At 38.3% G+C, this 24,034-nt stretch overlaps 1 protein-coding gene across 2 annotated transcripts in view; it reads left to right on the plus strand.

The window, feature by feature from the left end:
* Positions 1-24,034, plus strand: part of LOC145999037 (ras-related protein Rab-37-like) — a 279,512-nt gene that overhangs the window by 230,552 nt on the left and 24,926 nt on the right. For both annotated transcript variants that reach the window (XM_083135956.1, XM_083135957.1), the window contains exons 4-5: positions 5,760-5,868; positions 15,233-15,343. In XM_083135956.1, coding sequence (XP_082992082.1) covers positions 5,760-5,868; positions 15,233-15,343 — 220 coding nt within the window. The remainder of the gene's footprint in view (positions 1-5,759; positions 5,869-15,232; positions 15,344-24,034) is intronic.

Here is a 24,034-nt window from a genome sequence, read left to right on the forward strand (position 1 = left end):
AGGATCCTACACTAAACTGTAGGTCCAGTCCAGATTAGTCTTTTTGTGCATAAAGTGGACTTAAACCATAAACTTAAATTATAAAAAAAAAACGATGAAACCAATCGTGATCTACATAAATAATTTGGATGTTTTTTGTAATATTAAAGTTTTCTCTAAAGCACGGAAAATTGCAGGAGGAGCCTAGAAGTTCCCTTAATGAAGTCCCTGCCCTATAGCTATGTAACGCGCCAGAAATAGAGTACACTTCCAATAACGTTTTCGCACAGTTTTTTAAAAAAACGTGCAGGATGAAATTTAATTGACCTGCTCATTTGCGTCCTGGCCGACACGCTATGCCCCTTGTGGGATTATCGCTAATGAACGCTTGGAAGCTTTGGTTGTGTTTGTTAATAGACGAGGGATTGGTAATTTCTGGGCAACAGAAACATGGTGATTAAGAGAGAGAGGTAATTGAGAAATGTTAAACGATAATAATTCATAGTCGACGATAATGGCAATAAAAAAAAATTAAAAGGAAATGCCATCAGACAAATTGCCAGAGTCCGGAAAAGAACAGAATGTTGAAATATGATTAGTACTAAAATATGGAGTCCAGTATCAATTGTGGTTACTTTATTGATAGATTTGCTTTATTTTACTTTGATTTTATTCGGATGAAAGGTGATAAAATGAAATTAATGAAACTATAGTCACATATACACATGGCCAACGTTTGGCAGAATGTTATCAAACATGTTAAAATCTCATAACAAATATTTATATTATTTTCGTTGTGTTATGCATAGAATATGCTAACAGTATAGCTAGGATTTTATTTCGTGATATTTGATTAAAAATAACTAAATTGTTAGGGAAGAATTGTACTGAAATATCAATTTGTAATGCACCTCTCACTAAACACATCAATTGTGGATGTGTTCCAATAAATATTGTGCACATTGGAACATATTTTCAATTGTAATTTTCGTAGTCGTCCAAAATTATGTCTGTTACACATTTAGCACTTTAACAGGTGTGACCTGACCAGTCTTAATCATTAGCCCATTAAGATATTTTACACTGCTACTTTAATTGACGAAAGTTGGGAAAACGATCAGTGGGAGTGGTGCTAGGAAGGCGACAATTGGCCAAAAGCAGTTTGTTGCACTGAACAAGTTCTTGTAGCACATTAGTTGACAGGTTCTGTTGTGATTTTCCCCACTGTTGATTGCTTCTAAACTGAACTTTCAGCTTAACAATGAATGTATGATTTTAGAGATCATCACTGTATGTGCGACAGAAGGTTTTTTTTGCAAACATCCTCGATAAATTGATAAATATTTCGAGATCATTTGGCAACATTTCGAGAATGATTCCGGCCCGTACCTCGTTACGCCACTGCTCTAACACACCGTAAAATTGGCTTGAGATATGTTCACGATTAGTATAGAGCAAGTATCCATGCGCGCGGCATAGAGAGAGAGAGAGAGAGATAGATAGATAGAGGAAATGACAAGATGAGAGAGGAACAGACAAGGGAAGGATAAATAAATGGAGAAACAAAGAGGTGATGGAAAAGAAATGGAAGAAATGGGTAGAGGAGAGAAAAAAAAGACAAAGAGGGAATAATGTGCAGAGAGAGAAAATATGAATAGACAGGGAGAAAAAGAGGGAGGAGATGGCCAAAACAGAGAAGGGTGGATAAATAGAGAATGAGAGACAGTGTTGGAAAAAGAGAAATTCGACAGAAAGAAAAAGAGAACCCGGCTAAGATAAGAGAAGATAGGGAGAGAAAATAAATAGATCAATAGAAAGAAGAGGGATAGACAGGGGTGATGGGAAAAGGAGGAACAGGGGGAAGTAAGATAAAGAGAAGGATGGATGGAAGGTGTGGGAGGGAGAGAAAGAGCTATATGGACAGTCAAGAAGAGAGAGAGAGAGGAGAAAGAAATACGTAGAGAAAAGAAGAATAGTTGTAGAGAAAAAAACAGAGGGAGAATGAAAAAGAAAATGAAGGAAGACGAAAGATAAACATTGAAAGGCAGGGAAGAAAATGAAAAACAAACAGGCTTAGGGAAAGGAAGACAGAAGCAGAGACAATCTGAAAACATTTCGTCCACTCTTGAGCTCAAGAGGGTGAAGTTGTCTGGGTACAGCAATGCCAAAGGCACGCACCAACAAGCAACGCTAATGAAACCAACCATCCAACTTCTCACCTGAAAATGCTCGCGGAGTTTTGTAGTTGCCACGAGTGGGGGAAACGTAACAAAAAGATGATGGAAAGCATAGCGAGAGCCTGGCAGCAGTCTTACGTTTCAATTACTCCGACATGTGCCTGCAGCGCCCTTACATCACCGAGTATCAAGTTTCTTTCGCTTATTATTGACATTCTTCCTTGGTACCTTTCTCCGAAGACCGTTTCCGAGAACACCCGATCCGTTGTTATTAAAAGTAGCAAATTGGGAGAAGAGAGGAAAATTAATATTCAACATACTCGGTCGTTACAGCTAAGGTGGAAATAAGATACCTCTTTTAAAGAGAAAGAATGGTAAATCACACTTTAGCACACTAAAACCCGAGGGTTCGTCCCATGGGCAACGCCATTGATAACACGTGAATACTAGAAAATTATTATCATGGTTAGGATTATTATTATACAATCATAACTATTAAAATTAATAAAAATAAACTGATTTTATTCCAATATTATATTATTATATCCTCGGGGAGATTTTTCTACTTGATCTAACGGATGAACATAACCGTTTTTTATTATCATTTTATATTTCATACCGTTAGTGCACTGTAGTGTATAGTTACTGTGTGACGCCAGGGGGTTCCGTGTTCGATTCCCGGCCTCCGTCTGGGTCTTCTTTGTGCGTGTTTCTTCAGCAATTTCATCCTATCAGCACTCACCTTCATCGTCGCGATTAGCCAAAATGCGCAGAAAAACGACGCCAAAAACAAAAATCAAATCAACCTACGGTCACGGGCATTTCTGGGTTGTAACGATCCAATAGAAAGTGAACAGTTCCGTCCAGTTGTTGGAAAGGAAACGGGCAAACTGTAAAATGTTACCGATATTGAAAATTTTAAATTTACGTTAAATTGTAACATGGTACGGGAAAGTCAAGTCACTGGCACTTCGTGAACCCTCCATTTTATAGGCAACGTGCAAAGAAATTAGCTGTTTACCATCAGGCGAAGAAGCTGTGAGCAGATGCTGTCGGGAATTGAGCGTTGAGCTTTTCGTCGAGCAAGTTTCCTGCTTCACGAGAACTTCCAGCTGGAAGCTTCGCTGCTAGAGGTTTTGCTCTGGAAGTCGTGGGCATGGACGCAAAACCGCGCTCATGCGAAGCATGTGTGGGCGACGAGTGATGCAAAGGGCAAGGCCAATAGAGGAAGGGGAAATGTTGGAGATAACGAACGGAAAAACCCTTCGCCGTTCGATACGTCCCTAAAGTAAGATCTTCACAATTTTTCACAATGACTGATTACTCCGTCCAAGGAAACCGCGCGTGTCAAATGTCTAAATTCGGACAAAAACTACTCTTAAATTATTTCTGAAAAAACGTAACTACATATTCCCTACAATCCGCCTGTTAATCAAGGTGTCCTCCATGCCGTCGCTTTGTATTCAAACGAACTGGGGTTCGATACCTGCCGGAGGCACATAGTGGTTCCGATCTCACTTTAAACTGTAGGCCCAGTCCCGATTAGCCTATCTGTGCATGAATTGGACTTGAAACAAAAACTCAAATATTCCACCTGCTGGAATAAGACGAAACCGTCCATAGTGGACGTGAGTGTTCTTTTGTGAGTGTCAGTTTATCGATTTTATATAATCATCACTCATCATCGTCGTCGCGATCAACCTAAACAGGCAGCAAAATTACGTAAAATGAGAAACTAACAAATGTGAACTAAGGAGAATACTGATATATTTAATTGTGACAAGAGGTTCATAGTCAGAAGTGCCTTTTAAAATGGCAATGCAGTGGCTAATGCCGTTACGTTATAATTTAGATTTCTACTGGTGGCACATAAACAGTGGTTCGGACCTCTCCTTCAATCTCTAGATCCATTCCCGATCAGACTACCTGAGCATAAAGTGGATTTACAAAGAAACTTTAAGCAATGCCACATTTTACCATTTTTAAAATTTAGCTTGATCAATTCGTGTGCATAACCCCATACTGGCGGTGCACGCCACTGTTCGTTAGCAGCTGTTTTTTGCGCTATTTTACAGAACCAGGTATATAGATTAGTTGACATTATACTCAGATATCGCATGTCTGCGTCTAGAATCTAGTACTCTTAGAACTAGTCGTCAGACATTAATCTCTAGCGAATGCAAATCGGTTATAAATGTTGGAGAGCCATTGTTAAAAGCGAGTATATCCAATCTGGCTCTTTTCATTCTTGTCAGAATTTATAGCCTTTTGTCAGAGATTAATGATGAATTTCTTCGTTTAGTCGCCTCTATAGCTAACAAAGAATGGTTATAAAGAAAATTGTCGCTTTCAGCGTTAACATAAATGTCATGGATACATTAGGATGACACACACTTCAAGGTTTCTGATCTTAATTAATATTTCAAGAATCATGTTTCTCTAGAATCTGGAATTGAAAGGTTGTCGTACTTTATGCATTGTGTGTGTCCGGCTCTGATTTGCAAGTGAGTGCACCGAATATGTGTTCGGGGCGCAAACTTTTCCGTAAAAACAAGGGGTGCAATAAGGTAGCTGATAACATTACCAGTGGTATTTTTATTTTTTAAAAAATAGCAATTTTACATATTTATTTTTATAAGTTCAAGGGAAATTGCTTCTACCTTCTGCCTATCTGTTGATCCGTTCAGAATTTGAATCTAATTTTCATTCTTCCTCAACGTCACGATTAACCTAAGGAATTGCAAAAGCAACGTTATAAAGACGAAATGGAAACAAAACTAATTTTTACATTTCAATATTTATTTTTTTCAATAACAAGTTCACAATATGTTTTAACATTGAGTCTTATATTCTGCAGCAATTTATATTGCACATTGTTCATTGTAATATAGCCAATATATATATATTTTTAATATTTCATTTATGAGCATCAACTTTCTAATATCACTAATGTCTGAATCTATTTTTTTTATATTTATATAGATGTCCTAAATTTAATACCATGTAAATTGCTTTATATTTGTATAATAAGTGTGCATGTTAGTACTGTAATTTTTCACAATATTTGCAATCGTTTTCCTCTACAATATAATTACAATGTGAAATGCATTTAATGTTCACACTATAGTGTTAAGTATGAAAGCTATCAAGATATTTAATAGGAAGTAAGAAAATTAAATTGAAATCAATGTTGTCAGCAAAATTGAACGTGCATGTTTCATCATCCAGCCAGATCTCTTACCTGATATCAAGATGGAATTATAAAGGTGAACCCATCAGGATATTCGAGCATGTTTATATGACGTCACGTAGTGGATATTTGACTTTGTGTGAAGGATAATAGTATAATTTTACCGCATCGTGCAGTTTTCTTGTACTATATGCTTTAACTTAGTTTGAATTATCTTGGAAAAGCTTTAATTGAACAAAAGGCAGTAGAATTGTCGTCTTAGACAACTTTGTCAGAGTTGTATCAAAAATTCTCGCACATAAAGTGTCACAACAGCTCACCTATAACAATTCCATCTTTAACTGCTACCGTGTGCTGTGTAATGTTTGTAAATCGTGCTTAATGGTGATTGTAGTTTTCTTTCTGCTTTCCAGAATAAAGTTGTCACCGTTGACGAGTGCAGGGTGAAGCTCCAAATATGGGACACTGCTGGCCAGGAAAGGTTCAGAAGTGTTACGCATGCGTACTACAGAGATGCTCACGGTAAGTAGCTTTTCCTTTTTTTATTATTTGTTTTTTTTTTAGAAAATTGAGCATATTGTTTTCAAAATATAATCGATTTGTATAATATAATTAGGGCTTAGCCGATTACACTTTTAACCAATACTTGAAAATTGCAATAAATAAAAGTTGTTTAAATATTGATCAATATTAGTGTCTAAATATTCTTATTCAATTATAAGAATCAATTTGCTTTAGAATATTCAAAAATTACATCAGAATATGAAAATAGATGTTATATAATCACAAAATCTAGTTTACATGCAAAATAAAAAAGAACGTTTAAAGTTTCCATAATTTCCATGCTAATTAGTTCGCGAAAGTGTCGCGCGGCATTTTTTTCCGAACCCCTTGAAAGACCAAAATGCCGGATAAGTATCGGGTGGTATCGGTAAATGAATTCCAACCGATACTTTCCGATACTGGTATCGGCAGATACCGATACATCGGCATGGGTATCGAATCAGCCTTACTAGAGTATCTATGTTAATGTTGGATGATTTTGGAAGCCCTTGTTGCAATTATTCAAGCAGCATCAACATGTTATAAAACGGTGTTCTTTTGTTACTGTTATAGTAAATTATGTACCGGGTGACCACAATTAAAATCCCCCTACTCGGAGCCCGTTCGAAGAACCACGAGGATGCGAATTCTGTCGAAATAAATAGTTCAAATTTTCACTACAAGGTCGAAATGTGGCGCTGAAATCTGGTGTACAGTGAGCCACATCCCGGGAAACGCTTCGTCCGACAATTGATCAAACTGTCTTCCGTTTCCAAAGAGTCATTCACGTTAACATGCCACTGTTGTACCGACAAAAACTTAAATTACTGGTTGTTGTTACTTCAGCGCCACATTTCAACCTAGAGCTGAAAATTTGAACTATTTTTTTCATCGGTATTCATGCTCTCTTTAGCCTCTGTAGCAAGTTTGACGAATAGGGCAACTTTAATTGTGTATGTGTAAGAGGGTTGACGGGTATTCAACCACTTGTGCATTCAAACCAGTTTCTTTATTGTGAAGATGAGTTGTTTCTGGGATTTGCAAAACCATAGATAATAATGATACATCACAAACAACTGGCAAAATATACTATATTGATTGCATGTAATCAGGCACGTAGCCTGGGGGAGGGCTAAGGGGCCTGAAGGCCGCGGAAATCCTACAAATATCTAATTTAAATAGTGTATAGTGATAATTATTTTTACTACCTTAGCAGGAATAAACAGTAGATCGAAAAAGGTTTTAGTGTATAACAGAGGAACCAGGCTATATTCTTTTAAACCATTTAATCCAAATAATAAATGGATCCACAGCTCTCAAAATGTATAGTGTTATTTGTGAGAGGTCACACAATATAAACTTTGTGAGTAAAAGTTATAATAACAAAATACAATAACTATGAATTTCAGTACACCAACTGTACAAATTGTAAGAAGAATAATGGACAACAATGTTCGATATTCACTTATACGGTGTATCGAGTAGCAAAATATAGTAATAATAATAATAATAAATTTGGAATTAAAATTGGTAATTTTTAATAACTTAACATAGTTATTATTATAAAATGACACATATAACCGTGGCAATAATTATTATTGTTATTATTATTTCTACTTATCAAATTTCAGCAACGCATGTACTGATAAGCGATAAGCTCCCCCTTCGAAATAAAATTCTGGCTACGAGCCCGCATGTAATAGTTATATTTTCCTTTCGCAAATAACAGCTTATGTTCTGGGTAAACTTTTACCAGCATATTCCTTGGTAAGGCAAAATTGTTGTGTAGCAGTGGTTAATTTGTCATTATGTCGGGAGAGTTTTTTTTTCGTTGGTGTAGTTGAAATGTCGTCCCCTTGTAATCAGGGGTCCCGATTAGCCTTTCTGCGCATTTTTATGTTGTGTGTAGTGTGTCTGTAGCTCGTGTATCAAATCAATTCTAGCTTAACCATACTGACATTGAAATATTTAATAAGAATTTCTACGTTATGAGAAAAAATATTTATTGTTTATTTTGGTTTGTATTACGTACGGTTTAGTATACATGCGGCCAGTCTCCTGGTTTTAAGCCACATGTAAATAAAAAATATAATAAAATGCAAATTGAATACATGCAACCAACCCTTTCCTTTTATTGTCCACCATATACTATGTAATTATTTCCAAGTGGTCTAGTGATGGTAGTTGAAATTTCCAAAGTATTTGAATCCTAGTTTGATTTGAGAACTTTCCTCTACCCCAATCCCCTTTCATAGCTTTATAAATACCGGGAGAGGGGGATTTAGAATCTCGCCTAATTGGTCTTAAGGACGCGTCAGATCTATTCTAAATCGTCTCACAGAAAGGTGGCTTCCTTAAATGCAATCGGAGATGCATTAAATTAGGTTTTAAGCCTTCTCATATCATATGCTGAATTCGTTTGACAAAGAAACTGCTTCTTTGGAACGGAAATTTACGCAGTGCTTCCAATTTTCCTTTTCTTCCTTCTATGTTATATTTTTCATATAACAGCTCGATTCAAACGGTAAAAAAAAGCTAGCAATTTCCTCTCCTTGTATCACATGCTAGATTTTACCTTGCTGGTCAGTTGCCATAACAACGACAATGGCCCCCAAAGGCTTCATGTAGCAAGAAACTTGTTATACGGTAGGCGACAGCAGCGCTTCTCGCGGCGGTTCTACTAAGTTTTCTTGCACAATGATGTACGTATCACTGTTTTCTTTAGTACATGGAAAATCGAGCTTTGTTTGGCTTGCTGCGTACACCGTAGGTTCCCGCTCTGATGTATGGCGTATGCAGAGTTAAATTAAGCTGGTGAACTGAATCCTCAGACGTTATTTATGCGTACAGACTACAGAATCACTTTGTCAGAATTAAATAATACATTACAAATAATAGATTTACGAGGGAAATATTGATTTTTATGTACAATAGTTAAAAATGTCAAAATTGAAATGTGGTAACTCATTATTTATATCTTGCACGTCTATATTAGCACATGAATGTCTGTAGTTTTGTTTAAGATTTATTTTTATTTTAACTTATCAGTGGGAGCACACAGTAATTCGGATCCCACTTTAAACGGCATTACTCTGAATTTGAACCGATTTAGACTTTAAAGCATTTTCCTTAACATTTGTGCCACAATCGAATTCTACCGTATAAAGTGAAGAAATTTTATGGCATTTTGATACCATAACATATTCCAGGTCATATTTCACAAATAGAATCGGTGTTAGTTTTCTTAGCATCTCGCGTAGCATAACCAATCAGAAGCGAGCTACGTCACAAGTGCAGGTGTAATGGCGGCCGAGTGCGATGTAAACAATGTTTCTCAGATATTCGACGGGCGGCCATTTTGATGACGTCATAAGGTTGTCTCCCCGCTTGTTCCGCACACTACTATACTCTGTCCCAGCAATCTATGGAGCAAGGCCACACATAACGGTAGAGAAGGGAGTGGGAGGAAACAAGCAGTACGCGCTTCTACTAAAAGAAATCCTCTTCATGCATTCACTTCCCCTCATGCGTCCATTGGTCGTCAGTACTTGCGCAGAGACGTCTTTTCGTTCGCTTCCTCAAGGTATTCCCTGGACAGAGCACATCGAACATTCGAGCTACAGTTGAAAAATCCATTCCATTTCTTACATTTACAACCGCAGACTTCATATTTTCCGGCAGCCACCTGCATTTTGAAGCTTTTCTTTTATAATTTATCGATGATCTCCCTAAAAAACAATGAATAAGAAGACAATGTTGATCTCATTGATAAGTATAATACTCTTTGCTCTGTCGTATTAAGTAGGACTGACAAACGAAGAAAAACAATAGAAGTGTCGAAATCTCCCCAAATTGATTGTCGGAAATGCCTCTAAACGACATTGTAGTTATTAATTAAAACCTTCGTTTGGAAACACTGCAAGCAAAGGTTCATTTACTCCACTTCGATCCTTCTCTGAATCTAAAGCTTAGCAATTACAGTCCCGATTTTACATATGGCAATGTTTTACGAGTGTTAGTAGACAACTTACTTGACTCATACACACATATCTACGCAAACACACGCACTGTATGAAAAGCTGTGCTGTGTGGATATTGCTCAAACTTAAATCTTTCAACTCCCACTGACGTTGTTCTTCGTTCGTTTTTCACACGTGAGTTACAATGTTGCTAGCTTAGAACTGTCGGAATTTCCCAAACCACCCTATACATAATAAATGATCAAGTAATTGTATCATAATATTACAGCATAAACAATGCGAACTTTTCAATTAAATATTAATTTAAAATTTGAAATTAAATATTAATAAATTATACCATAGCACGAAGTATTATAGTGCGATTATGTCTAGCTTCGTTGACAAAGATAAAATTAGGTTTAAATTATATACCAATCACGATGTAATAAAATTTAACATCATTAAATTAATTTGGTAGGTGCTGATTTTCACTTTGAGCATTCTGAACCCCGGAAAATTCAACTACAAACTAATGTTGCACATTTTCAGAACATCTCGCGACCCGGTATAATTGATAGGAGGGCCCTGTTGAGGAACACTGGTCTACGCCCATGGGGTTTCACAGAATATATTTTCAGGAGGAGGATAAAGAAAAGATGTGTCCGTAAGAGGGATGTGTTGACGTTTTTACGTGTCATCAGAAGACATGAACAATTTAAAGAAGCGACATCAGAAAAGCAACCACGAATTTTTATCTGGGGGGGAGGGGCAAGTACCAGGATAAACGTGCCTATAATAATAGGCATAATAATAATAATAATGGTATTATTATTATTATTATTATTGACATTTTTCTGGTATTTTTACAACACGTTCAAAATCACATTAGCTAACAATGAAAACAAGCACACAAACTGTATTTTTGAAGGACAAAATTACTAATATAATTCCTTTTGTACATACGACATGTGAAACTTTCATGTAGAACATATATTTTATGCAACATGGAGCGACGTAAAATTAGAAAATATATATGCAACATGTTAATACAAAATTGTGCAATTGTTCAATGTCTCTTTAATACATGAATATTTTCAAGAAATATATGAAAATTAATTCCGTCTAGAGTATCATTTTGTCCTGCTACTCTTAGATTTTGCTAGCTTTGTTTTTCTTCATTTCAATGTTTGCCCCCCTCCCCTCTAGAATTGGCTTCCGTCCAAGGTTAGGAGGACAATGCCCCCTGCCCCAACCTGTAATTGCACCACTGGCCGCAAATAATTTCACGGGGCGCCATGGCATTCTCTCTTTTACAACCTTTTTTCATTTACATCGTTCGGCTCCCCTAGCTATGGCTCGGAACTTGATAAGAGTAAGAAAAGGAGGGATTCGGATTCGAACATGTAGTTTTATTTGCATAAAATTTGAAATCGAGGGGGCAATATTCCCTCTGTACCCTCCTGAAGGTGCCATTGGCCGTCAATGTTTGCCCCCTTGACCCCTAAAATTGATTTCCTTCCAAGGTGGGGCAATGCACGCCCTGCTCCCCTGTCGTTGCGCCACTGAGCGACATGAAAGAAGCAGTGGGGAATTATGCAAATTAAAAGAATCACACATGGAGTAGAAGGAAGGTGGAAGAAAAGAGACCCAGAAAGCTGAATAAACCAGCGTGGCAGAAAAAGAGAGAGAGATATGAAGAAGGAAAAAGAAGATTCAAAGAAGCGACAGTAAGACAGAAAACGGGAGAGGGAGGAAAGGAGAAAACAGGAAGAAGTGTGAGAGAGAGAGAAAGAAAGAAGGAAGGGAAATAACAGATGAGTGAGAGAACGTGTGAAAGAGAGGGAGAACAAAGAAGAAACTCCGGCACGAAACAAAAGAGAAATCAAGAAAAGAAATGATCAAGAAGAGGGAGATACTACAACTGGAAAAAGAGTATCGAAAGCTAGAAATAAAATACAAGAAAAGAGAAAATAATTCAGATACAAATAGAAGGAAGAAGGGAAGAATAATTAGTCGAATTTCCCTTATCGCAGGGATCGAATGACTCTGTGGATGCCCATGTCTACTCATACGATAACAATAGAGCATTATTGAAGATAATGGAGGGATTTGGAAGAGAGCATTTTTCGAGAGTTAATGCAATCATTCCACGATTGCAGTGAAAGAGAACTACTTCTGGGGTCGGCAGAACTACCGCGAAAGGGATTAAGCGCGAAAGTGAAATTTTCGCAGTTAATCCGTTTCGCGGTTGTTCCTTTCGCGCTTGTACCTTTCGCTGTTATTCCTTTCGCGTTTAATCCTGGGTTACGTTTCGTGGTTATTCCACCGCCCCCTACTTCTGTAAATGTTTCTCTATCCTGAAATCAATGTACGCCATTCCTACGCCCTTGGGACTTTCCAACACGGTATATCTATTTACACAAACGTCCTCGGGTAATATTTACAATAAGCATAAAATTAGTGAAAACCTGGTCAGTCTTTGTGACGTAGTGGCGCTACGATGCCAGAGGCCTCAGATTAGAATCGTGGACAAGGCATGAATCTGTGATCGTCCCTCACCTTGCGGTTAAAGAGAGAGAAATAGAAAATAGCAAACACCTAGAGGAGAAACCTCAAAAGCTGCTACAAACGAAATTACGAAATTCCTCTTCTCGCTACTCAAGGTGGAAGTCTGTTACATTTGTTCTGCTAGAAGCAACATTTTCATCTTCCACTGGACACGAATTTTAGCTCATTTTTTCCTGGACAATGGAGGCTCGATGAAAAACTCGTGAAAAATTTTATAAACGAACCGCGGAGAGCAAATAATTTGCTAACAACGAAAGTTTCAACGCAAGCTGTTATTTCTCGCTTCGCTCTCTCAAAAACAGCGAATGAAATGTTGGGTGGGGGAAAACAGTGGGAGCGGAAGGTACAGTGTTGCAATCCAACGATGGTGTGAACCAAAATTGGACTGAGAATTTTGCAATGTATGTTAGATCGTATGGATTGTATCGAGCCCCGGTAACTGTCATACGTGACAAATAAGGGAAAAGGTCTGTGAGTGGCAAGAGACAGCGCGACTTTGAAACTAATACAAAAATACAATTTTGTGAGCTGGAAAATTTGACATGTACTGCCTAATTGTGATAAAATTGCCACGATCGACCAGTCCGTGTGTCAATAACACGGAACAGAAATTCGCAGAAACTATTGAATTTAAGGTAGGCTTACCATATTTTCTTGGGTCCAACCCAGGACATATTCGTGATCAACTCGTTGCTGCTGAATTTCAGTTAAAACCTTAACATATTATTGCAATATTAAACTATAAATTGTACAAGAAAAAATATTAACATTATTTCCTAAAATCAATCAATTAATTTTCAAATGTTTAATTGAATAATACATTTTCTGATGTTTAGGAAGCCTCTCTGTTCAAGGTATCATTATCTGTTAGTTGAACTTTTCACTAGACATGACGTTCTTCAGAAATGGCTTGATTGCTTTAATAACATCATAAAATTCAGAACATGAAAGTTCTGAATTAATTTGAACATTCAGTAGATGTTTAACAGTGGATACTAGAAGTCTACCGCTTTCTGCAGACCAAATATTCCCCACAATTGAAAATACTCTCTCAACTGGAGCAGTTGTTTCAGGCAAAGACATAGCAAACTCAACCATTCTAGAAATGTTGGTACATGAAATATCAGTCTCTTGAAACACCTTAAAAATTACTTGCCACTTCTCTTCAATAGGATCTGGTACTTTTTCATAACTTGAACCACAACCTACCTTTTGGTTTTGAATTACCTTGTTCATCAAATAGATCATCAATATTTACAGCATCTTTTACAATTGCATTAATAACTTGTGTACACTCTTGTAAATCAGAAAAGGTATAATCGATCCTTGCCGGTCATAAATTTTGGTCGTGAATATTCTATACCGGTAGCTATTTTCATGTTCAGATTCTCAAAACCCCGGACATCACCCCGGACAGCACTAAAAAACCAGGACTGTCCGGGCTAATGCCGGACGTATGGTAAGCCTAATTTAAGAGCCTGTATTCTATACGATATCTGTGACGTAGATGCATCGATTGATTTGTATACCCGTGAATGAGAGCCTGATCTCGTAATGATACCTGCAATTTCCTTATTTCCTCTCTAGTTATATGGAGTTAATATAAAAAGCTACTGGGGGTGTAAGACATCCAAATGTCAACCTCACTTCCACTCTGGACTGCGAGGTTCTGGCGTCTCGACCTATGGTCATTATAAACCTCAATGCCACTTGTATTGTGGCCATATATGTTGTGGTTGTCTCTTCATCTATTTTATCTTATCACTTATCATCCTCATCTTCGCAATTAGCCAAAAGAGGCAGAAACGCGCAGTAAAATAAAACATATCAATCAATTCGTATAAAACGATGTTTTTCTCAGCTATGAAGAAACGTTCCAGAGCGCAGTACTGTTCCATATCATCAGAAAGCATTGGTTGTATTAAATAGATGAACCTCCAAGATATAATGATACTTATTTATTAATATTGAAGTAGTAGTAGTAATAATTTTGTTATTAACTACTGTTAATACTATGGTATGTTTATTATATTTTCTCAGCTATGAAGAAAGGTGCCAATACGAAGTACTCTTCCGTATCAATAGTAAAAATCATTAGTTTTATCAAATAGTTAATATTATTATTATTAACATTGTAGTAGAAATATATGAATATATTTTATTATTAATTGATTGATTGATTGATTTGGTGTTTTAAGTCCACTTTATGCACAGTAAGGCTAATCGGGACTGGACCTACAGTTTAAAGTGGGATCCGAACCTCTATGTACCTCCACCGGGTATCGAACCCGGGACCCCTTGATTACAAGGCGACGATGCTACCACTGCGCCATCGGGGAGGCCCTTTATTATTAATTGTTATCAATTTTGTATAATTGCTTCCCCGATGGCGTAGTGATAACATCTTCACTTTGTAACTAAGGGGTTCCACATTCAATACCCGGTGGAGACACATCCCACCATAAACTGTAGATCCAATTCTGATTAGTGTGTTTGTGCATAAAGTTTGTGCAAAAACTAAAAAAAACACCTCAAAACTCAATTTTCTATTACTATTTGATCCCAAAAATATCGCCAAAATTCCCATGATTATATGCACAGACATTTTAACCTGAGGATTTTTATGTTACACGAAGGAAAAATTATAAATACCCTGAAGCAATTTCTGTGAAATAAAACTGCACGCACCGTTCCGTTAATCCTTGCACAGTTTATTTGTTATTCGTGCTCGTGTAAACTTTTTAAATTGTTCGGAAATTTGTCGTGCTTGGAAAAATATAAGCTTTTGATTGCGTTTCTCTCTTGTTTTATTGCAGCCCTCTTGCTTCTCTATGACGTCACGAACAAGGCGAGTTTCGACAACATACGGGCTTGGCTGGCGGAGATAAGGGAATACGCACAGGATGACGTCGTCATTATGCTGCTGGGTAAGTCGTCTTTTGTCTGCTTTTGTGTGTGCTTCTGCACGAGTATGTACAGTGCGATGCACAAGTATTTAGGCAAAATTGTCATTAATTCTTCTCTTGCACCCCAAGTGTATCTCAGGAATAGATTTTTAAAGGAATGCTGGTTCAGAGATTGTCAGCAGCTTGTTTCGAGTTTTGATTAAATTCCGTTCTCGCTGCGTAAAGCAAAGAGAATAAATAAGTCTTGGACAATTTGCTTGGTAATACTTATGCATCCACTATACTTTTCAAATTCTAATATGTTCGGTATTTACGGTACTTATTGAAAGTCTGAAACCGAGAACCAATTTGGATGATCGAAAAATAATTTTTAAATCTACAAAACCAAAAGCTGGTTTTGGAAAGTGAAAACCTGTTTTATGAAAGTCGCGCAGGCATCAATCATTATGAAATTTATGATAGTCTAGTAAAATGACATATTCAGAGTCAAAGTCGAGTAAAAGGTTCAAGGCCTGAAGTGTGTAAATGTGTCCACAAGCAGAGATTAAATGTGACACGGAATAAATCATCTCTGTGATTCTTATGCCTGTTGGGAGTCAAAGAATAGAATGTCAGCATTGAATGACCTGCGATATCTCAGACACGACAACTACAAGTATGTAATTTGTCTTTCCGAGTCAACAACGAACATCATTCGACACATATTGATTACTCAGAAACTATTACAGATATAATGATAAGAGAAGACCCATTAAAAAATTCCATAAACACGAGATTACGGCACTATAAATTATGCTTGGTTCCAGTTGGTTCACTAAACAGTAACCAACTAACCATCGAAATGTCAAGCTCTTATAGCGCTCGTGTAGCACATGGGGGTTACACAAAAGTATAAACAATTCCAACTCTTTTTTCCTCATTGGTTGCTTTTGTACAGCTCAGCATTCAACAAAAGTTTCGACATTTCATACTAGGCAAGCCAACTTATACAAGGTTTTGGTGGGTTAGGCTTAATTTCAGGGTTGCCAGATGCACAATAGATGTGTGATATCTGTCATATAGGTGGTGGAAAGCATGATGGAAGTCTTGTAATGAAATCTGCCCAAGTCACTGAGTCACAGCACTTTGAATGTCAGTAATGGTGCTAAATTGTTCCCTTTCATGGCACACTTAACTTTCGGGAAGAGAAAAAAACAAATCTGGCAAATATGGGGGGTGTTCCATCACACAGAGATGAAATTCGAGGTCAGAAACTGCTTCACAAACAGTGCGCAGTGTGGTGGTGCCTTATCATGCAACAAAAGCAATTTGTTCTTGAACAGTTCATTCCTGACAAGTCACATGCGGGCGTACCGATGTTGGATTTCTCTAAAGTAATACTAGCAAGTCATAATTTTGTTATTCACCTGTCCTGGGCAACAATTTATTTCGCTTTTCTCACATTTTTTCCGCCGTTCGTGCAGAAATTGACCGTCCACAGTGTGGTTCTTCTTTCACCTTCTCAGGCCCGTAGCTAGAATTGATCTCCAGGGGGTGCTTTGTAAATCAAGTCCATTTTTCCAATGTTTAACAGTATTAAATGAAGGCAAATTGTGTGGGGGAGGAGGTCATGAAGTTATATAAAGTTTAGAAATAAACAAATACTACATTTTTCTATATCTTTTTAAATATCACTTGAAGTGTTAATTGAATGTTACTGAAATCATCCTTACTACACACTCCATACTACTTTTGATGATACAGATACGTATTTATATCAGACGAAAATGGACAATAGTCAATCATAGTGACTAGCGTACATTCCACACCTTGTTGAAGCAATGGAATTCCCCTTCGTTCCCACAACTTGGGAACTGTTGAAATTTGACGCAGATCCGGAAGGAATTTTCATGATGATGCCAGTCACAGATTTCTGTCTAAAATGGAGGTCGCAACAGAGGCAGCGAAGGTACAGCTAAAGAAGCTCCCTTACAAAGAAACTTTCTAAAGTCTAGAGAAGAGCATCTTCTAAATACTTGCCGCTTCTGTCCATGCTCTTTGAACTTATTCTTCACAAAAGTTGTGAGCAAAATAATATCTGCTGTCTACATTTTCACTCTTCACTGCATCCAAATTATACAAAATAGTTTTTCCTAATGTCAAGGAGGCTGACTGCAGTGCCAGGAGGGGCTGACGGTAGTTACAAGGGAGAATCAGCCGCCGCCCCCCCCCCCCCCCGGCCCCTGCCTGACTACGGGCCTGCACCTTTTGGAATAATGAATACCAACGAAATATCTGTGCATGTCTCAGACAGGCATTACCATTAATTTGTTTCAAATCCTTGTACACATCTGTTGCACTTTTTCCTAATTTACAGTAAATTTTGATCACAGGTCTTGGTTTCATCACACCACTTCTGACGGGGTGCACTCACACGGTTCATCTTCAACGGCTGTTACTCGCAAACTACTGCGTCATTCAACTGTTCATCCGCCTGCGATTACTACACCCTCTAGTGGTCCCATCTATCAACTACTTTCCTTATTTTCCTCACTGACCTTTCATGGAATTGATCAGTCGCATTAATAATCGGGCAGACTGTGTATGTTAATAAGAAAGACGACTTCAAATTTGTCATTAATTGTGATAATCAAATTGGTGTAAAAAATTGGAAGATCTCTTCTACTTCAATCTCTCCTATTCTTCACCGCCAACCTCCGTGGCGGAGTGGTTAGCACAGCGCGCTACGACGCAAGGGGTCCCGGGTTCGAATCCAGGCGTGCGTGTTCTTTGTGAGCGTTTTTCATCAATTTCATCATATCACCCTCGTCTTCGCGATTAGCAAAAGTGGCAAGCGAAGTAAAATAAACAAAATCAATCAATCAATCCTACTCTCCACCTAAATCCCGTCCCGGAAACTCTACCAGATCTGTCCCTGACTGACTTCAGCCATTCTAGAACTTCTACCTCTTTGCTAAAGGCGCAATATATGTGAATCAACGTCTTCCCTAAATGGTAGGGAATACAAACTTCCATCGAACTTCGAAATTCAGCTTTCCATGATTTAACCCCTCTCAAACGTGTGAAATAGAAGTTTTAGTTCTTTAAAAAGATACCACCAACTCCTGGTGCTGCCACCTACGATCAGCTTTCAGTAAACAGTTCCGTTACCAAGTTCCCCAAGAAGATACAGCAGCTGTAAGTACGTCTTTAGGTAAATAGGCAGACGGATACGAAGCCAGATGTTTGTTGAGGACAATCTTCAAGTTTCGCCTACGGTTAATGTCAACATCTAGCAAGAAATTAGGACAAGCATTTCAACAGTCAACATAATTAATGGAGAAGAACGAGACTAATTAAAAATAGCCTAATTTTATTCTGCCCTGCTTATTTGCATTGCATTCGCCCAGTGGTATCGGTCTTGGATCCCCCGAAATATTCTCCGCTTGAAAAGTTTAAATGTTAATTATAATTAATCCAATATATAACTTGCACGCTTGGCTATATACTAGACAGTCAAATAATACATGAGTAATCCCGCTAACAAAGTTAACAAATGTTGTGCGATGGAAACACACATGTTAACAAGATTAACTGTATTTATTACACAAACTCACAAACAACGTAATACTTTACATTATAACGAAACTACGTTCACCATTCCAGGTTCTGTTTGCACAGACTCTCTTCTAGCTTACTTCTTCTTCCTCTAGAAGGCAACACTACATTCCCCCCAGAGTTACAAAAAAAATAATTAACAAGGGTACCCGTATCTGTCAGGGGGTACCTTAATCCTTGTCGATCTTCTAGGCACATGAAGAGTGGATGTTGGTCGTGGAGCAGCGTCAGCGTCTTGGGGTTGACGGTCATGAACGTCTGGTTGAGGTGGGGTAATTTTGGAATCTGAATTTCGATTCTCCGCCGCGCCTTCTGGTCCGGGTGGACTATCATCATCCCAGGTTTCTGGATTGTTTTGTTGTCTGTGTGTCCTGTGACGAATCCAACGTCAATGTACCACTCTTTGAGTTCCATCGGCAAAGCGCACTTTGTACAGGTGAGTTCCACCCAACCTTTCTACAATATCTGCCTCCTTGAAGTTAGGTGACAAGTGCTTTGGTGATTGAATCCATACGGTTTCGGTAGGTGAAAATGTCCTGTATGGTTCGTTGTGGTTGATCCTAGGTTTCAAGAAAGGAGGAGCTTCTGTCCTCTCGGCATCTCTATTACGATCACCACGTATATAGTTCCAGCATGTTCTTGGACTGAAGGTGAGGACTGAGGCTGCAGGAAGACTACGTTCCTCTCCCAACCGGGAATTCCTCAAAAACAGTAGGTACTTCGCTAACTTTGCATCGAACTGTAAAGAAGTCAGATGTGGATGTTCATGCAACACCTTCAACATGCCAGTCTTCACCGTGCGTACGTACCTCTCAGCAAGCCCGTTGCTAGGACTGTGGTACGGCGGTATTGTGATGTGTTAGATTCCGAACTGCTGGCAAAAGGAACGGAACTTTAGGCTGATAAATGCCGGGCCATTATCCGAAACTATTGTTTGTGGAATTCCGAGAGTCGAGCATGACTGAAGAATCCAGCGTATGGTCTCCGGTGTATCTAAGGAAGATACTGGCCAGACATCTACCCAGCGACTATAAGCATCCACAAGTAATAGGAACTTTCTTCCAGCCAAGAAGAAATGGTCTACGTGGAGTCTTTGTTCTACAAATCTAGCTTCCGGCCACCTATTATCTGGACCTTTCTTGATCCTGGAACGTGTGGATTGGCATGTTTCACAAGTCTGGATACAATGTTGTATATCCCTTGTCATCTTGGGCCACCATGCTTGTGATCGTAAGGTCTCCATCATCGTCCTTTCCCCAGGGTGGTTCGAATGGAAGAGTTCCACAACCTTCGAGCGAAGCGACTGTGGGATGACTAACCTCCCCATCCACCACAGACATCCTGCCTCTAGCGAGAGAAGGTTTCGCCTTTCGTAGTAAGGGTAAATATTGGAATCCTTTATCCGTTGATTAAACCTTTTCGGCCAACCCCTTTTTACATATATTGTAACTTCGGTTACCACTGGATCAGTATTGGTGTGATCAGCGATCATCTGTAGAGAAATTGGCGCTTTGGTGCCTGTCATGCTGTAACACAATGTAGCTTCCTCATCTACTGGGTCTTCTGTGGGACAAGGTAACCTGCTGAGCATGTCCGGCACAGGTACACGTGATGATGTTACTACGTCGTAGTTGAATCCGGATAGAAATAGAGACCAACGCAGTAGTCTGTTCGAAGCGTGCTTAGAGATTGACTTCCCTGGTGAAAATATGAACTTAATGGCACTAGCATCAGAGATTATTTCGAAATGAAGTCCTCTTAGGAATTTTTCAAATTTCCTCACGCCAAATACTACACTTAATGCTTCTCTGTCTACCTGTGCATATCTTTTCTCCACATCATTAAGTGTAGATGATGCACATTCCACCGTAGCGAGCTCACCTTCTACACGATGGCATAATCGGGCGCCGCAACCGTATGGAGAACCATCGCATATCAGCACAATAGGTTTATTTGGATCGAATGGTATTGTGGGTTGCGCTTCTCGTAGTTCCTTTAGAATGTTCCTAAATTCTTTGGATGTTTCAATAGTCCATTTCCACGAAACATCTTTCTTCAAGAGAGAGGTAAGATGTGGTATCTTTGAAGCGAGATTGTGTATAAATCTTCGATGGAAGTTTAACATGCCGATAAAGGATCTCAACTGTGAGATGTCCGACGGTTCTGGACAGTCTAATATCGCCTCTAGATTCTTACGGGAAGGACTAATGCCTTTCGAAGATATGCAGTATCCCAAGTATTCGACTTCCGGAGATAGAAAGGTACAATTGTTGAAGTTAGCATTCACATTCTGTTGCTGAAGTTTAGAGAGGACTAGAAGTGTCCTTTCATAGCATTGTGCTAATGTATCTCCACCTACGATAACGTCATCAAAGTAAAATGCGACGCCTGGTGTGTCTCCCAAGATTTTAGCCAGCGTCATTTGAAAAATATCGCCACTAACTGTGATCCCGAAGCACAACCGTTTTATCTTATAGAGTCCCAAATGTGTGTTCACTACAGTTATAATTTGTGACTTTTCTGACAAGAGAAGTTGGCAATAAGCCATTTGAAGGTCCACTACGGAGAAATACTGGCAATTCTTCAGTTTAGCAAATATATCATCAGTTTTACTAATATTGAACTTCATATTTTCTGTCATCTTGTTGACAGTTGAAGAAAAATCGACACATAACCTCAAAGACCCATCTTTCTTGGTGACTGCCACAAGAGGAGATGCCCAATCAGAGTAGGTGATAGCCTCCCAGAGTCCTTGTTGTACTACTTTACATTATAACGAAACTACGTTCACCATTCCAGGTTCTGTTTGCACAGACTCTCTTCTAGCAACAATAGCTTACTTCTTCTTCCTCTAGGAGGCAGCACTACAACAAAGGCTTCCGGGAGGCACACTGTTTAGAATAGCCCTAAATAAACCTAAACGCACATTTCTAGAACTGAAACAAAACTAAACCCACATACTTAACACAGAATCTCTAATTCCAACTTACAATTAGAATTAAGATAAAATAATAATAGATAGTACAAAACGGTGTGTATAAACGACCTGTTTCTGGATCCCAGAATAGGCCAGGAATAATTGTATTTGTAACATATTGTATTCACTTACATGTAAGCTCAAATAAAGTTTGTGAATAAATAAACGGGGGAATCGTAATTCAGAGAAAATTGACGCCTTGGTTTTTATTTAAAGGCACCAGGGCATAAAGCGCATACCCCTGAATGTATGCGGGCGGAGGCGGACTCGTCAGGGGATAACCTCATTTATTTTATGTTTCGGATCTCGCTTTAAACTGTAGGTCCAGTTTCGATTAGCCTATCTGAGCATAAAGTGTACATAACTAAACAAACAACATACATGAACAATGATTTAACTTGGGAGAATACGACATACGATAATGACATCTAATCCAGCCATGGACCCCTATTTTTGCTGAACAAATACTCTAATCTCTAAAACATGGAAGTCAGCTTGGTTCTTGTTCACAGAACTATTATTATTTACATAAAACAGCGCCAGTGTAGGTTAGCCTCCCCGATAGCGTAGTGGTAGCGTCGTCGCCTTGCAATCAAGGTGTCCCAGGTTCGATAGCCGGTGGAGCCACATAGTGGTGTTCGGACCCCACTTTAAACTGTAGCTCCAGTCCCTATTAGCCTATCTGTGCATAAAGCGGACTTACTCAAACAAACTCGAGCTAGTACAGGTTGGAATTTATTTTCGGGTGGGGTTACCTTACGGAAACCCGCCCCTTCCAACTGTAACTCCTGGATCCACAACTGGTTCACATACACATGATTCATGCTTGGGTGCATGCACTGACTGTGTAATGATTGCATCCCAACATAATTCTTCCTTGTTAGTGTTTCTTCGTGTCTATTATTGTTTTCTAATGCAAGTGTAATTCTTTTCTGGATGCAGTTCTCAAATAGCGCTGAGCAAGGATGTATTTAGGGGAGAGTCCGGGAACCCCCACCCCACCCGAAAGACTTGCTAAGTACAACAATTAAATAATGAGATAATAAAATAACTAAAATTAAATAATGAAAATATACTTGTTTAATCGAGGATTATTTGTTTCCGCCAAACTTATTGGAAGCCAAGGATTATGTTGAATGACAGCACCAAAGAAGATTTATGCAATATGTATTACTACTTACAACGTACCATTCATGAAACATCACCAGGAACTTTACTTTTCGTCAACTCGATCTAACATTCTTCTTCTATGTTCAATAAATATTCAATTCTTTATCTATTAATTTTTAACCTTAATTTCCTTGCCAGGGCAGTTGTTGTTTTTCTTTACAAATTTTGCTGACCTTAAACTACACCTAAGCTAGATAATGATGACGTGGTGGTACCTCACTATTCTTATACCGTCCTTCTACGTATTAATGTAATAAAAATATAATATTAATTAATTTGAATATTTTAATTAATATAATTATAATTATTTTAGTTTAAACGTTATTATTATTATGAGACACTTGATTCGCCCCCCCCCCCCCGAAACATATTTCCAGATACGTGAGCTATGTGACCTCAGTAGCCTAGGTGGTGAAATATTTAAAATCTTGTCTTTTAAAGCCGTTAGGGGGTTGAAACTTTCAGCACATATCAATTTACTCTACGATTCCAGTTTACTGGTCACCTTTGAAGCTGTTAAAAGAAAGATACAGACCGAATTGAAGTGATCGGCAGTTCTACCACATGTTTATATGTATATTTCACGTAATTTTTAATTGGTGAAAAGCTGACGTTAATATATCTGGAAAGTTTATTTTATGGGTACTTTTTTCGAACCATCGAATGGGGTTGTTTCTTAATTGGAAAGCAAGTGGATTAAGGGACAGTGACAGTGAGTAAGGGAATTGCAACAACAGTTTCGATAAGTTTAAGAATTGCACATGAACATAATTCCCTCTCTCTTTTCTTTTTTAATCAAAGAAGGGGGAAATAACGAACTAATCCTTGTATTTGTATGTTTGCTATTTTACGCCATTTTTCATCCACTTTTGGCTAATCGGGCAATGAGGATGAGTGTTGACTAGATTGAATTGACGATATGCACAAATAAAAACCCATGCCCAGACTGGGACTCCCAACTCGAAAGT

Source organism: Lepisma saccharinum, chromosome 14 (genome assembly GCF_977018435.1).
Source record: "Lepisma saccharinum chromosome 14, izLepSacc3.1, whole genome shotgun sequence".
Lineage (NCBI taxonomy): Eukaryota > Metazoa > Arthropoda > Insecta > Zygentoma > Lepismatidae > Lepisma > Lepisma saccharinum.